The sequence below is a fragment of the Oncorhynchus kisutch genome, linkage group LG15 (assembly GCF_002021735.2).
Source record: "Oncorhynchus kisutch isolate 150728-3 linkage group LG15, Okis_V2, whole genome shotgun sequence".
Classification (NCBI taxonomy): Eukaryota; Metazoa; Chordata; class Actinopteri; order Salmoniformes; family Salmonidae; genus Oncorhynchus; species Oncorhynchus kisutch.
In genome coordinates, this window is record NC_034188.2 from 79,471,982 (window position 1) to 79,488,601 (window position 16,620).

The 16,620-nt window shown below is 45.0% G+C and overlaps 2 protein-coding genes across 2 annotated transcripts; both read left to right on the plus strand.

Moving 5' to 3' along the window:
• The first annotated feature begins 2,320 nt into the window (after window positions 1-2,320).
• On the plus strand, window positions 2,321-11,700 carry LOC109905872 (myb/SANT-like DNA-binding domain-containing protein 4). Its single transcript, XM_020503517.2, has 4 exons — window positions 2,321-2,710; window positions 3,304-4,318; window positions 5,273-5,542; window positions 7,789-11,700. Exons 2-4 carry the CDS (start codon window positions 4,019-4,021, stop codon window positions 8,524-8,526), a joined length of 1,308 nt encoding a protein of 435 aa, XP_020359106.1. The 5' UTR covers window positions 2,321-2,710; window positions 3,304-4,018; the 3' UTR covers window positions 8,527-11,700.
• Window positions 11,701-12,960: 1,260 nt separating this feature from the next.
• On the plus strand, window positions 12,961-14,308 carry LOC116353715 (late embryogenesis abundant protein 1-like). Its single transcript, XM_031791440.1, has 2 exons — window positions 12,961-13,309; window positions 14,304-14,308. The coding sequence occupies exons 1-2, from the start codon at window positions 12,961-12,963 to the stop codon at window positions 14,306-14,308; spliced, it is 354 nt and encodes a 117-aa protein (XP_031647300.1).
• Window positions 14,309-16,620: the final 2,312 nt, after the last annotated feature.

The window sequence follows — 16,620 nt, forward strand, 5'->3', positions numbered from 1 at the left end:
AAGTACTTATTTTCCACCATAATTTGCTAATAAATTCATAAAAATCCTACAAAGTGATTTTCTGTATTTTTTTTCTCATTTTGTCTGTCACAGTTGAAGTGTACCTATGATGAAAATTACAGGCCTCTCTCATCTTTTTAAGTGGGAGAACTTGCACAATTGGTCGCTGACTAAATACTTTTTTTGCCCCACTGTATGTATCACCATGGTTACCCTGTGTATATAGAACATGGTCAGTTGCTCCCATTCCGATCCTGCTTCGTGGATAACACACCACTCCGTAAACTGCCTCGTCACTATACATAAATACTCTGGGACAGAACTGCTACTTGGAGACAGAGGGATGGAGAGACAGATTTATAATAAAATACACACACAAACCTGAGGGTTTGAGCTCTGACAGTAAGGAAACAGTTGAGGGAGGAGAGGTTGAAATGAAATGGAGAGAAAAGCAACACACAGACACACCTACTTTGTTTGGGATCATCACTTTCTCTCCTCCAACTATTTTTAAACACACAGATGGAACGGAAAGCGGCAGGAAATCCCTGTGATTGAGCACTGCCAAACCACTCTCAGGGTATAGGAAAGACAACAGTGGCATCGTGTGGTGAAGAACAGAACTGCAGGACACTTGAAATAAATATTTTGATGGGGCAATGTGGGAGATAAGTGTGTGCTTTATCTCTCGCTCTGCGTCGCCATCCTTAGTCTTTTCCTCCAGGAAATGAGGCTATGTAGAGCGCTCAACCCTTTCAGATGAAGAGGTCTAGGCTTATTTGAAGGGTATTTGGTGATTTTAAAGGGGGATTTGGGAGAAGGCGATGGCGGTGTGCTCGTGGGAGGAAATGCAGACTGTGCTTAAAGTGTGGCAAGTGAAGTGTGTGATAATGAATGGAAAATAGAATGGAACAAAACAAGCAAACGTTGTAGTAGAAGACAAGGACCGGTCCAATAATGCATTTCTTATTGGACTGCGTTTTTTAGACAAGGAAATTCATTTAGGAAATCCATTTGTAATATCGAGGACTGTGAAGAAAGCAGTGGGAAAGGTTGATTCAATCAAGGTGACAAGAAGTGAGCTTGTTTTGGTCGTGTGGATGAAGAACAGAAGCATGCACTGGTGGCGGCAAAATTGTCCACGTCAGAAGTAACCTGTATTGATCTTCAGAGCAGGGTGCCAGCCGAATGAGTTATAGCTGGAGTCTTGTTGGATATAGATGACGAGTACCTTAGTCAGAAAATCTCAGGAGTGGTCAGTGCAAATCGCCTGATCCGTATGGTAAATGGGAGGAAGGAGAAAAGCCTGTGGATATTATTGTTGTTTGAGGAGACTACCTGAATATGTGAAGCTTAGATATGAGGTATGCAGTGAGAGCATTTGTGTCCAAACCATGACATTGTGGGAATTGTAAAGGATATGGTCACGTGTCAAATGTTTGTAGACAGGATAAGTATGGATTTGAAGAATATGTGAATGTAAAATGTTGCAACTGTAGCAGGGATCTTACGCCGGACTTCCTTGAGTGAAGGAGATCAAGGTGTCGAGGATCAGGGCTGTGCAGCGGATTTCCTATGTGGAGACAGTGAAGAAAGTTGAAGCGGCAATAGGCCACAGTGTTGAAGATGTGGCGGTGGATACATTGAAACCAGTTAGTGTTTTAAGCCAATCAAGTGTTCTGGGCACACTCATTGTGAAGGTGGATTTTGTGGCATTCATAACTACAGTGATTCATTATACAGCACAAGTGTCTAAGAAGTTAGATATTATATCTGCAGCCGATACGTTTTTGGGGCTCCAAGACTCAAAGGCAGAAGCACTGCAAAGACCATTGTTGTTAAGAAATGACCCACCCTCACACGAGTCTTCTGAGCCTGTGTAGGAACCTGATTAGAATTTTTTTTTTTATACAGAAAAGTAGGCTAAGTTTGTTTAGTTCATTTATTTTTTGATAGTTTGTATGATATTTTATTTTTATCCACATTATTACATTTTTCGCGGATCCTTATTATCCACCCGCACAGTAGCTGGCGGAATGCACATCCAATTGTTGCGAACGCCAATATACCATAGACGAAAGAAGATAATCAAGGGAGAACATGGCAAGTTATTACTTTCTATAGGAATAACACATTCAACGAACCATGGATGATTTGGCAAACATTAACTGTATGATTCTCTTTCTCCTTGCGCTGCACACACGGGGCTGCCAGCAACCACTCGGACTGGGTCCACGAGTCACACCGGAGTGCCAGTTTCAGTGAAGAACCCGTAGACCGAAGTTCCGCTTTTAGCTAACGTCACCTCTCGTAATGCATTTGGCTAGCACTGACAGCTTCTGTGAAGTATCTAGCCATTTTAGCTAGCTGTGAGGCAAGTGTGTCAGCATTTTAAGCACTGTAAATGCCACAAAAACATAGTTAACTAGCAATGCATGAGCGCTTGATAAGGCAGAATGTCACCTCTTGAACAGCGGTGTTTGCTCCACTTCAGGAACACGACAGCTGGCTCTAACAACACATGACTTGTGGAACCACATCCGGAACCACTGATGGAACGCTACACGTCAGAATTGGTGGTGGCAAAGGACGGACCAATGGGAAGGACGGACCAATGGGAAGGATGTTTACCTCGCGTCTCAACAATGTGTCGTTCCGATTCAGATTTTGGCGTTGATGAGCATCTGATTAATTCTCTACGATTGATAAGGTGAGTTATTTAACAAAAATCATATATAGCATTAAGTAGTCGAGCGTTGCCATTTCGGCTTAATAAAATTGATCTGTGGAGGTTTGAGTTTTTACGGTGCAAACGTGATGGTGTGCATGTTAGCTAGCTACTGTAGCTAACGGATCAACAAACAACGCCGATTAGGCTACGTTACCAAGCTAGCTGATGCTTTTCACACAAAGCATAATGCAAAGCACTACACTGAGTTTTACATAGGCTCCAGTTTGGACTATCCTGATCCCCGTCTCACCTCAGAAAATAGAGAGAGAAGACAGCTATGATAACTAGCTGTTCCCCCATCATTCAATCGTTGCCCCAAATAAATGAAAAACAACAGGATTGTGGCATGGTTTGAAATGATTGTTGCCTGCAAGCACATCTTTGTTCCTAGGATACTCAGCAGGTGAAATACACAGCAGTCTTCTTACACATTGGGTCTGTCAAAGCATGTGTTTGTCCTGTGACAGATAAAGATACAGAACAGACCCATTTTGAGTTGTATTGAAGATAAGTTTACTACCATTTTGATCACCTAATCGCTCTCTGGTTGCTCTCCTGTGTTTGTCTTTCAGGAGGAAGCTGAGCTCTGTTCTGGTTGCCTGAGGACACACCTGCTGTAACACTTACCTGTGCTGTGTGAACCTTGGCCTTTGCATGAACTAAGGGAGTGTGTCACCTGAGGCAGGACAGCGGGATTCTTCTCCACCTTCATCCATTGATCTACAACACTCACTTCTTGAAGTCCAAGCTAGCCTGACTGCTCTCTCCCTCTCTCTGTATCTATTCATCCATCCATCTACAACACTCTCTTCTTGAAGTCCAAGCTAGCCTGACTGCTCTCTCCCTCTCTCTGTATCTATTCATCCATCCATCTACAACACTCTCTTCTTGAAGTCCAAGCTAGCCTGACTGCTCTCTCCCTCTCTGTATCTATTCATCCATCCATCTACAACACTCTCTTCTTGAAGTCTAAGCCAGCCTGACTGCTCTCTCCCTCTCTCTGTATCTATTCACCCATCCATCTACAACACTCTCTTCTTGAAGTCCAAGCTAGCCTGACTGCTCTCTCCCGCTCTCTGTATCTAATTCACCCATCCATCTACAACACTCTCTTCTTGAAATCCAAGCTAGCCTGACTGCTCTCTCCCGCTCTCTGTATCTAATTCACCCATCCATCTACAACACTCTCTTCTTGAAGTCCAAGCTAGCCTGACTGCTCTCTCCCTCTCTCTGTATCTATTCATCCATCCATCCCTCCTTCAAACTTCTCCATGCTTCTGCCCAATTATGTCCCTCAGTAAGACTTCTGTCTCTCCGTCCCTCCGTGATCCATCTCTCTGTCCATCTGCGCCCCTCCTGACCGCCAGGCTGGATTTCCTGCAGATGAAACACTTGAAGAGGAAGAGGAAGAGTAACTACAGCGTTCGTGAGACACAGACACTGATCCGGGAGATCCACAAAAGACGAGACGTGCTGTTCTCCCGCCAGCAGAACACCGCCATCAACGAGCTGAAGAGACGAGCCTGGGAGGAGGTAGCAGGAGGCGTCAACTCACTGGGAGAGGGCGAGCTACGCACATCTTCAGAGGTATGTGCTAGGAGAGGACTTCCATACTGACAAATGATGTTGCAAAAGAGACGGTGTTGTAGTCTTCAAGTCCGGTCTATGGACCGTGTATTGAGTGTCTCGTGTCAGATACATTCGTACTCTGTTTTGACTTGGTCTCGGACAGTGAGGTCATTTCTTCCAGAGATCAGTGGAGTAAAACAATGACTAATTGTCAGCTCCCATCCAGTCAGCACATAAACCCGCTTTGCAAGCCGAAATATCCACTCTCCTTTAATGACAAATTAGTATTTTATCGCCTAATGAAACCATGGCTTCCTACTTTAATCATATACTGTCCTTTACTTTGGTTGAAAAATATTTGTCGCGCTTGTCAGAATTTCCTTGATTTGTTGGTAGGGAAGAGTGGGGGAAATTGTTTGAAAGTTGCACGCTCACTATTAGTAAGGGGAGACCAGGGGAAGTTGTACTTTTTAAAATCTAGTATAAACCTGTTTGGGTTCATGATTATTTGTAGTGGCTCTGTTTGCCCTCAGCATGCTTTTTCTTCATCTCACTGTTCTCAATGTCTAAAGAATCCATACGTTCTTCTGAAATATTAACACAGAAATACTGGACATTTTGAACTGTTAAGACCGGGAGGGGGCGAGGTTTTCGGAGACAGAGTCAAAAATGTGGGTCCAATTCAAGACCATAATTGTGAGTGTCAAATCCCCACCATGAGTTTGACTTGATTTGCTCCGGTCTTGGTCTTAAAGTGGTCTTTCTTTAGGTGGTCTCGAACACAACACTGAAAAGATAGCATGAAGTATCCTACATACAAGGGCTGCATTTCAATAGTTTCATTCCGCCCCATTCACTGGAAGGAGTTCCATTGGGATCCTCCTTCCCAGTACAGATTTACTTATACTCCCGGATGAATGTTGAGTTGTGACATCACCACTGTTTGTAATGGTTGTGTGTGTGTGGTTCCAGGTGAAGCGGCGTTACCTGGACTGGCGGTCGCTAATGAAGAGGAAGCAGCTCCATGCTGAGCTGTCTCTCTCCACAGGGCTGAAGGCAGAGTATGATCCGTCCTCCCCTGAACACAACGCCTCACTGGGCTCAAGGGACCAGTCGCTCGACCTCTCTAGCTTTCCCAAGGAGTCCCAGTGCGACTGGCAGGACCTGGCGGACCTTGGAGAGCCCAGCGGACACGCAATGTCTACAGGGATTAAGATGGAGGAGGAGGTCAATGGATACAGGGTGAGGATGTGTTTGTGCATTAGTGATTTGTGGGTTGAATAAAGGGAAAACAATGTAAAAAAAATCAGTAAATGTAGAATTCTTGTGAAATTCATATTCATAAGCTATATTGTAGGTTTTTCTATCATTTTTATCTGGCGTTAGTGCGTAGCCAAAGCTTTAGGGTCTAACTGCAGCATGCCAAATACACACCAATTGCCAAATGCTTTTGGGAACTTGGGCAGAGATAGTTAACATCTGTCCGCTGAGGCAAAAAATACCATGTCTAAGTTTAATTCAATAAGAGGAAAAGCTGTGAAATGGAGAGTTGAAAAGTAAATCGAAGGCAGGGCAGTATTCCATTTTTTAAATATTTTTTAATAGATTTGGTTCAGTGGTAAAAGAGGATGATGCCATTGGCAGTTGCCAGCGTGATTGTGGTCGCTCTACAAATTCAGCAGTTGCCAATGGCAGTTGCCAGTGTGATTGTGGTCGCTATACAAATTCAACAGTTGCCAATGGCAGTTGCCAGTGTGATTGTGGTCGCTATACAAATTCAACAGTTGCCAATGGCAGTTGCCAGTGTGATTGTGGTCGCTATACAAATTCAACAGTTGCCAATGGCAGTTGCCAGTGTGATTGTGGTCGCTATACAAATTCAACAGTTGCCAATGGCTGTTGCCAGTGTGATTGTGGTCGCTATACAAATTCAACAGTTGCCAATGGCAGTTGCCAGTGTGATTGTGGTCGCTATACAAATTCAACAGTTGCCAATGGCAGTTGCCAGTGTGATTGTGGTCGCTATACAAATTAAACAGTTGCCAATGGCAGTTGCCAGTGTGATTGTGGTCGCTATACAAATTCAACAGTTGCCAGTGTGATTGTGGTCGCTATACAAATTCAACAGTTGCCAATGGCAGTTGCCAGTGTGATTGTGGTCGCTATACAAATTCAACAGTTGCCAATGGCAGTTGCCAGTGTGATTGTGGTCGCTATACAAATTCAACAGTTGCCAATGGCAGTTGCCAGTGTGATTGTGGTCGCTATACAAATTCAACAGTTGCCAATGGCAGTTGCCAGTGTGATTGTGGTCGCTATACAAATTCAACAGTTGCCAATGGCAGTTGCCAGTGTGATTGTGGTCGCTATACAAATTCAACAGTTGCCAGTGTGATTGTGGTCGCTATACAAATTCAACAGTTGCAAGACGGGGACTTCAAAATGTCAAGTGAACTGTAATGTTCGGATGGGTTCAATGGAATAGTAGCCATTACTTAAATCTGGACACTGACTGTAGGTCTATAACCTCTCATAAAGCCTAATAATATTAACTGGTGCAGAATTAAGCATTTCTCGCAGTAAAATGATACACCAAATGTACATTTTGACTTTGGAACAGGAGTGGATTAACTATCATTTATTTCAGGAACTTGAGAAAACGAATGCACTGTTAGGGACTATCTGTATAGATGGCGGTGCTATCTTTATCAGCATCATAAAAGCTGATAGTATTTTAATCACATAAAATATGCATCCAAGCCAAACTGAAACCTTATCAAAAACATGTTGGATCATTTTAAACAGCTTTTAATTTCCTTAAAAAACGGTCAAACTGATGTCATTTGGAAATGTTGCGTTTTCTCCCCGTCCCTAAAAGTCTTTGCTGCGCGAGAGAAGCAGAGATGAAATGGTGAAGGGAGAACAAACTTTACAGACATCAACTAGATTGACACATCCATTCTATCGATTTATGATGACATTCTGGTGAGCAAGGCTTTATTTAGTCTTCTAGGCCTGTCAAAAAATTGTTCCGCCTTCTGACTACAGAGCATTTTCTATATTGCGGGTTAGGGTCGGTGTGGGCCTCAGATTTTCACTTTATCACATTTTTTATATATTTTTACTTCACCTTTATTTCACCAGGTGGCCAGTTGAGAACAAGTTCTCATTTGCGACTGCGACCTGGCCAAGATAAAGCAAAGCAGTGTGACAAAAACTACAACAGAGTTACACATAAACAAACGTACAGGCAATAACACAATAGAAATAATCTATGAACAGTGTGTGCAAATGTAGAAGAGTAGGGAGGTATGTATATACATCGGGAGGTACATATACTCGGGCTGTTGCGGATTGGGTTATTAGCAATTGTGAACAAACAGCTGACCCGCGCATCACTAGTGTTAGTGTCAGCATGTATGTATTGCGTTAATCAGTATATTAATGATCAGAATCCCTCTGTCTCTGTGTTCCTTTCTCTCTGTCAGCTGGAGGGTGATAGCGGCGAGGGAGATGGTGAGGAGGAGGAGGAGGATGATGATGATGAAGATTGTTTCCCCTCCCTCCTACCCGACATGGGAGAGCGCGATGTACGTATCCCGGAAGTCTTCTCACACATTGATGAGTTTGGAATGCTCAGCGCCTCAAAGGGGACGGCGACCTCAATAAATCGGGACCTCTCATTGGGCGGAATGGGCTTTGCTGGGTTAGGACTGGCCAATCACGAGAGTACGGGACTTCTGGTTGTTTTGGAGAAGCAGCGTGTGGAACTGGAGAAGCAGCGTCTGGCTGTGGAAACGGAGCGGCTTGTGGTGGAGAGAGAGAGACTCCTACTGGATAAGGAGAGACTGAGTCAGTCGGAGGTGGAGAGGGAGAGATTGCAGCTGGAGAGAGAAAGATTGCAGCTAGAGAAAGAGAGACTTAGGCTGTTGCTCATGAACCAATCAGAACGGGCTGCTGCTCCCCCCCAGCAAGGCCCTCCCTCCTCCTCCACTCCTACCACATCCTCTTCCTCTGCTGTGGATGGACAGAATGAGAGAAATGAGAATAAACCCTGGCTTTCTATGATAGATCTGGAGGGTGAGAGACTGAGCCTGGAGAAGGAGCGACTGCAGTTAGAGAAAGAGAGGCTGCAGTTCTTTAAGTTTGAGTCTGGACGACTGCAGATAGAGCGGGAGAGACTGGAGGTGGAGAGAATGCAGCTTCACCAGGACCAGGGTCATTGAGAGAGGGAGGATAGGATTGCATCAAATAACATTTTGTCACATGCTTCGTAAACAACAGGTGTGGACTAACAGTGAAATGCTTATGGGTCGTTCCCAATAATGTAGAGAGGAAATCGAGAAATAATTGAAAGATGATGATGATGATGATAATAATAGATACATAATTAGAAATGAAAAGCTTTGTTATATACATGGGGTACCAGTACCCATTTGATGTGTAGGGGTACAAGGTAATTGAGGTACATACAGTGGCAAGAAAAAGTATGTGAACCCTTTGGAATTACCTGAATCTCTGCATAAATTAGACATACAATTTGATCTGATCTTCATCTACAGTAAGTCACAACAATAGACAGTCTGCTTAAACTAATATACAAATGATTGTATTTGTCTTGTCTTTATTGAATAGATCATTTAAACATTCAGTGTAGGTTGGAAAAAGTATGTGAACCTCTAGACTAATGACTTCTCCAAAAGCTCAGGAGTCAACTAACCTGGAGTTGAATCAATGAGACGAGATTGGAGATGTTGGTTAGAGCTGCCCTGCCCCATAAACACTCACAACATTAGTTTGCTATTCACAAGAAGCATTGCCTGATGTGAACCATGCCTCGAACAAAAGAGATCTCAGAATACCTAAGATTAAGAATTGTTGCCTTGCATGAAGCTGGAAAGGGTTACAAAAGTATCTCTAAAAGTCAGTCCACGGTAAGACTACTCTCCCTAGGAGTGTCTGTCCTGCAAAGATGACTGCAAGAGTACAGCGCAGAATGCTCAATGAGGTTAAGGAGAATCATGGAGTGTTAGCTAAGACTTACAGAAATCTCTGGAAGATGCTAACGTCTCTGATGGGTCTACGATACGTAAAACACTAAACAAGAATGGTGTTCATGGGAGGACACCACGGAAGAAGCCACTGCTGTTAAAAAAAAACATTGCTGCACGTCTGAATTTTGCAAAAGTGCACCTGGATGTTCCACAGTGCTACTGGCAAGATATTCTGTGGACAGATGAAACTACAGTTGAGCTGTTTGGAAGGAACACACAACATTATGTGTGGAGAAAAAAGGCACAGCACACAAACATCAAAACCTCATCCCAACTGTAAAGTATGGTGGAGGGAACATCATGGTTTGGGGCTGCTTTGCTGCCTCAGGGCCTGGACAGCTTGCTATCATCGATGGAAAAATTAATTCCCAAGTTTATCAAGACATTTGATGCAGGAGAATGTAAGGCGAATCTGTCCACCAATTGAAGCTCAATAGAAGTTAGGTGATGCAACAGGACAACGACCCAAAACACAGAAGTAAATCAACAACAGAATGGCTTCAACAGAAGAAAATACACCTTCTGGAGTGGCCCAGTCAGAGTCCTGACCACAACCCGATTTGAGATACTGTGGCATGACCTCGAGAGCGGTTCACACCAAACATCCCAAGAATATTGCTGATATGAAACAGTTTTGTGAAGAGGAATGGTCCAAAATTCCTCCTGACCGTTGTGCAGGTCTGATCCGCCACTACAGAAAACGTTTGGTTGAGGTTATTGCTGCCAAAGGAGGGTCAGTCAGTTATTAAATCCAAGGGTTCACATACTTTTCCCACCCTGCACTGTGAATGTTTACACGGTGTGTTCAATAAAGACATGAACAATTATAATTGTTTGTGTGTTTATGAGTTCAAGCAAACTGTTTGTGTCTATTGTTGTGACTTCGATGAAGATCAGATCACATTTTATGACCCATTTATGCAGAAATCCAGGTGATTCTAAAGGGTTCACTTACTTTTTCTTCCCCCTGTATGTACATATAGGAATAACGTGGTAATGAACGGTAGCAGCAGCGTGTGTGATGAGCATTAAGGGATATCTACGAGAGAAGTGCCTGGAAGAAGGGTCAAAGGAGAGGGGAGCAGTGTAGACAGGCCAGGTGTGAGCCTCTATGAGCAGTCACCTCCATGGTCCACCTCTCCTGTCTGTCTCGGACCGCTCCAATAGCTTGTTACTGTTCAGCTTGATACACAATAGCTGAATAGCTCAACCAATCAGACAGTACAACCATCAAACTGACCTTAGATCAACAGGGCGTCTTCATCCTACTCCAGGTGGTTGGCAAAAGGACGTTGTCCAGTTTTTATTTCCTGTAGAGGCGGGATCAAGATTCAAACTACCAATCACATTTAAAACATCTCCCTGCCAATCATTCTGTTATGCTTGTGGACTTTGTTGCGTTAAAATATGGATTATTTCAATTCAACGGAGATGTTAATTGAACACATATAATCTGTCTACCACAGGAGGTTGGTGACACCTTAATTGGGTAGGACAGGCTTATGGTAATGGCTGGAGCTGAATAGTGTCAAATACACCAATCACGTGGTTTCCATGTGTAGCATTCACTCCGTTCCAGATGTTATTGTGAACAGTCCTCCCCTCAGCAGCCTCCACTGGTGTCTACAATGTGTGTTTGTTTCAAGTGAGTGGTTGTGTACTGGGAGAAACTGTTGTTTTGTGTAGCTCAGTACTAACGTCCATGTACTGCGCAGAAAGTGGACATAATGTAGAGTAGCTGTAAACTCAAAGTACAGAATGCTCTACAGTATACTACTGTATGTGACTCAAACCAATGTCATGTAAGGCTTTACAGAGATTTTACTTTAATTTTACCAAACCTTTTGTATTTTTTAATGGTGCTATTTTGATTGTGTGTTTGTGGTTTAGTACTACGGTGAAATGTTCTATATTAGCTCAGTCATCCAAGGAAAGAGTTGAATATCTCTGCAGCTTCAGTCTATTTTAAGAGATGAGAAAAGGATAATGTTGCCTATATGCTTTCTGCATCGCCTTTAAGACTCACAATAAAGGATATAAATGAATAGTGTTATTTATTTTTAATTCGGCCTGTTTTTATGAATACATCTGGTGTGAACCCACATTCACACTTAAATCAGCTGATACACCTCCATCTCTCACAAACACAGCAGGCAGTTCAACTCACAAAGACTAGGGGGTTTCTGCTTTGAGATGTTCTGTTGTCTGTTTCTGCAAGGAAAGACGATATGAAAGGATGTGCTTCAGCTGCTGACTGGTTTAGGCCGTCTACGTTCAATTCTGTTTTATAAAATGGTCCTTTTTCACTGGTGAAACGTGTCTACAATAAATGAACAATGAAATGTGTGAGACTGAATACTAAATGCAGCAGTTTGGCTGCTGAAAATATCCCTCATATCTGTCTAGTAACATACATATTGGTGATCATATCTGTCTAGTAACATACATATTGGTGATCATATCTGTCTAGTAACATACATATTGGTGATCATATCTGTCTAGTAACATACATATTGGTGATCATATCTGTCTAGTAACATACATATTGGTGATCATATCTGTCTAGTATCATACATATTGGTGATCATTCATATCTGTCTAGTAACATACATATTGGTGATCATATCTGACAAATATGGCTTCATGAAAATTGAACACGTCAAATCGTATTGAATCATTTGGACTCTTGTCACATGTCTTTGTTTAGGTTTACATGAGTGGCAGCATCTTAAACAAGCACACCCTTGAACAGACTAAACACATTTAACCATCTTTGTCAAAGATGGCCTTTTAACAGCTTTTGGATCAAGAGACTGCGGAGAGATGGGTGAGGAGAGGGAAGGTGGAGAGATGGTGAGGAGAGGGAAGGTGGAGAGATGGGTGAGGAGAGGGAAGGTGGAGAGATGGGTGAGGAGAGGGAAAGTGGAGAGATGGGTGAGGAGAGGGAAAGTGGAGAGATGGGTGAGAGACAATGGGAGTGTAAGGAGAGGGTGGGTGAGGAGAGGGAAGGTGGAGAGATGGGTGAGGAGAGGGAAGGTGGAGAGATGGGTGAGGAGAGGGAAGGTGGAGAGATGGGTGAGGAGATGGAAGGTGGAGGGATGGGGTGAGGAGAGGGAAGGTGGAGAGATGGGTGAGGAGAGGGAAGGTGGAGAGGGTGGGTGAGGAGAGGGAAGGTGGAGAGATGGGTGAGGAGAGGGAAGGTGGAGAGATGGGTGAGGAGAGGGAAGGTGGAGAGATGGGTGAGGAGAGGGAAGGTAGAGAGATGGTGAGGAGAGGGAAAGTGGAGAGATGGGTGAGGAGAGGGAAAGTGGAGAGATGGGTGAGAGACAATGGGAGTGTAAGGAGAGGGTGGGTGAGGAGAGGGAAGGTGGAGAGATGGGTGAGGAGAGGGAAGGTGGAGAGATGGGTGAGGAGAGGGAAGGTGGAGAGATGGGTGAGGAGAGGGAAGGTGGAGAGGGTGGGTGAGGAGAGGGAAGGTGGAGAGATGGGTGAGGAGATGGAAGGTGGAGGGATGGGGTGAGGAGAGGGAAGGTGGAGAGATGGGTGAGGAGAGGGAAGGTGGAGAGGGAAGGTGGAGAGATGGGTGAGGAGAGGGAAGGTGGAGATATGGGTGAGGAGAGGGAAGGTGGAGAGATGGGTGAGAGACAATGGGAGTGTAAGGAGAGGGTGGGTGAGAGACAATGGGAGTGTAAGGAGAGGGTGTGTGAGAGACAATGGGAGTGTAAGGAGAGGGTGGGTGAGGAGAGGGAAGGTGGAGAGATGGGTGAGAGACAATGGGAGTGTAAGGAGAGGGTGGGTGAGAGACAATGGGAGTGTAAGGAGAGGGTGGGTGAGAGACAATGGGAGTGTAAGGAGAGGGTGGGTGAGGAGAGGGGAGGTGGAGAGATGGGTGAGAGACAATGGGAGTGTAAGAGGAGGGTGGGTGAGAGACAATGGGAGTGTAAGGAGAGGGTGGGTGAGAGACAATGGGAGTGTAAGGAGTGTGACGACCCTCCCACTCTGTCTGCCGTATTCTGTCTGTTCTTGTTTCCTTATTAGGATGCCGGTGGGTGGAGTTGGGAGGGTCGTCAGCTTCATGGGAAACACCTGGGCCATGTGTCTCCCAGGATAAATAGACCTCTTCCACATTCATGGAGGAGACTCTCTCCATGCAGACACCTTTGTAGATTGTGTTGTGGTTCTTGGTGGCCTTTTGTTTGTTTGCTTTGGCACCTTTCAACACCCTGCATTATCACATTCATGCATGCAAAACATTCACTTACACTACTGATTACTGATTACACACACCATTGTATATTTTCCTTAGTTGCTTTAGTTAATAAATATATATTTTGTTACTCCTTATCTCCACGTTGTCTCCCTTTGTTACGGGCTTTGAGCCGGTTCGTGACAAGTGGGGGCTCATCCGGGATCTTTGAACTATTGGTTTGGGAGACCGTGGAGGTATGTGTTTGGTTTGCATATTGAGTTTGATAGGCCCAGTATTGGTTGCCTTTGTTGTTTGGTTTGTGTGCTGCGTTGGAGAGAGAATGGTTAGTTTCCAGGCCCTGCCTAGCCTGGAAACTCTTGTTCTACTTTCTGTTGGGAAGTCAGTCTGAGGAGGTGAGTAAATCGGCTGTGTACCTCAGGAGATTTGTGTAGGGTAGTGGAACTTGCTACCCGGAGCTATAGCCTTTTTCCCCTGATAGGCTTAGCGACGTGTTTAAATTTTGGACATGTTGGGCATGGTTAAATGTTTGTTATTTTTGTGTGGTGTCTGTGGACTGAGCAGTTGTCTCGGGGGCACATCCGTGGCTTGGTGGAATTTGCCAGCATGCTGGGGAGTTCTATTTCCTTGCCAGCGGGCTACAGTGCGTAAATACCCACCGCAAATCTGCACGAAGACTAGGGTTGAGTTATTGTAGGTTTTGGGGAAGCTCCGTATCTCATCTCTCTTCTGTGGTGCTCAGGGTGATTGTCATTTCTCTGGTTGTGGTCTGATGTGCTCAGCAGAGGGGTTGAGCAAGATTATTTACTTATGACTATGGTGTCTCATGTATACAAGTTCATTCGCTTTCCATCAGAGGACCTGTTAGAATTATGTACTAAAGAACAGCTGTTGAAGATCGCTGAACACTACAAGGTTAAATGATTGAAATTAGTGAAATTCTGTTTCGTTGGCAGTGACTATGAATCGTTGGAAGTGACTATGAATCGTTGGGAGTTGTAAAAATTAAGAAGGACCCTGATGTTCTTTTCGTTGGAGTTTGTAGCTGTTGGTCTTTTGTGCCATGTTTCTGAATGTTTACGTGACTGACCATTGTTTCGGGTTGTCATGTTCTATCTTTCCTGTCTGTTCCCTCCTGGTCTTGTGTTCTTCCCTCTTAAATATTGCTTCCTATGCACAAAGGTTGCTGAGGTCTGGGGAGGAGGTTGGTTGGTGCAGGTGGAGGTGTGAACACATAACCCCTCATAATGTTTGTTCCCTCCTGGTCGTGTTCTTCTTTCCTCTTAAATATTGCTTCCTATGCACAAAGGTTGCTGAGGTCTGGGGAGGAGGTTGGTTGGTGCAGGTGGAGGTGTGAACACATAACCCCTCATAATGTCTGTTCCCTCCTGGTCGTGTTCTTCTTTCCTCTTAAATATTGCTTCCTATGCACAAAGGTTGCTGAGGTCTGGGGAGGAGGTTGGTTGGTGCAGGTGGAGGTGTGAACACATAACCCCTCATAATGTCTGTTCCCTCCTGGTCGTGTTCTTCTTTCCTCTTAAATATTGCTTCCTATGCACAAAGGTTGCTGAGGTCTGGGGAGGAGGTTGGTTGGTGGAGGTGTGAACACATAACCCCTCGTCAATTTGGGACGCAGAGGCTGTGTCAATTTGGGACGCAGAGGCTGTGTCAATTTGGGACGCAGAGGCTGTGTCAATTTGGGACGCAGAGGCTGTGTCAATTTGGGACGCAGAGGCTGTGTCAATTTGGGACGCAGAGGCTGTGTCAATTTGGGACGCAGAGGCTGTGTCAATTTGGGACGCAGAGGCTGTGTCAATTTGGGACGCAGAGGCTGTGTCAATTTGGGACGCAGAGGCTGTGTCAATTTGGGACGCAGAGGCTGTGTCAATTTGGGACGCAGAGGCTGTGTCAATTTGGGACGCAGAGGCTGTGTCAATTTGGGACGCAGAGGCTGTGTCAATTTGGGACGCAGAGGCTGTGTCAATTTGGGACGCAGAGGCTGTGTCAATTTGGGACGCAGAGGCTGTGTCAATTTGGGACGCAGAGGCTGGTATGATGTTCCGGGGTCCTTGTTGGTCCCCGGTTTTATGGGGGGGAATGTGACGACCCTCCCACTCTGTCTGCCGTATTCTGTCTGTTCTTGTTTCCTTATTAGGATGCCGGTGGGTGGAGTTGGGAGGGTCGTCAGCTTCATGGGAAACACCTGGGCCATGTGTCTCCCAGGATAAATAGACCTCTTCCACATTCATGGAGGAGACTCTCTCTCTCCCGGATGAGCCCCCACTTGTCACGAACCGGCTCAAAGCCCGTAACAAAGGGAGACAACGTGGAGATAAGGAGTAACAAAATATATATTTATTAACTAAAGCAACTAAGGAAAATATACAATGGTGTGTGTAATCAGTAATCAGTAGTGTAAGTGAATGTTTTGCATGCATGAATGTGATAATGCAGGGTGTTGAAAGGTGCCAAAGCAAACAAACAAAAGGCCACCAAGAACCACAACACAATCTACAAAGGTGTCTGCATGGAGAGAGTCTCCTCCATGAATGTGGAAGAGGTCTATTTATCCTGGGAGACACATGGCCCAGGTGTTTCCCATGAAGCTGACGACCCTCCCAACTCCACCCACCGGCATCCTAATAAGGAAACAAGAACAGACAGAATACGGCAGACAGAGTGGGAGGGTCGTCACAGGAGAGGGTGGGTGAGAGACAATGGGAGTGTAAGGAGTGGGTGGGTGAGAGACAATGGGAGTGTAAGAAGAGGGTGGGTGAGAGACAATGGGAGTGTAAGGAGAGGGTGGGTGAGGAGAGGGAAGGTGGAGAGATGGGTGAGAGACAATGGGAGTGTAAGAGGAGGGTGGGTGAGAGACAATGGGAGTGTAAGGAGAGGGTGGGTGAGAGACAATGGGAGTGTAAGGAGAGGGTGGGTGAGAGACAATGGGAGTGTAAGGAGAGGGTGGGTGAGAGACAATGGGAGTGTAAGGAGAGGGTGGGTGAGAGACAATGGGGGTGTAAGGAGAGGGTGGATGAGAGACAATGGGAGTGTAAGGAGAG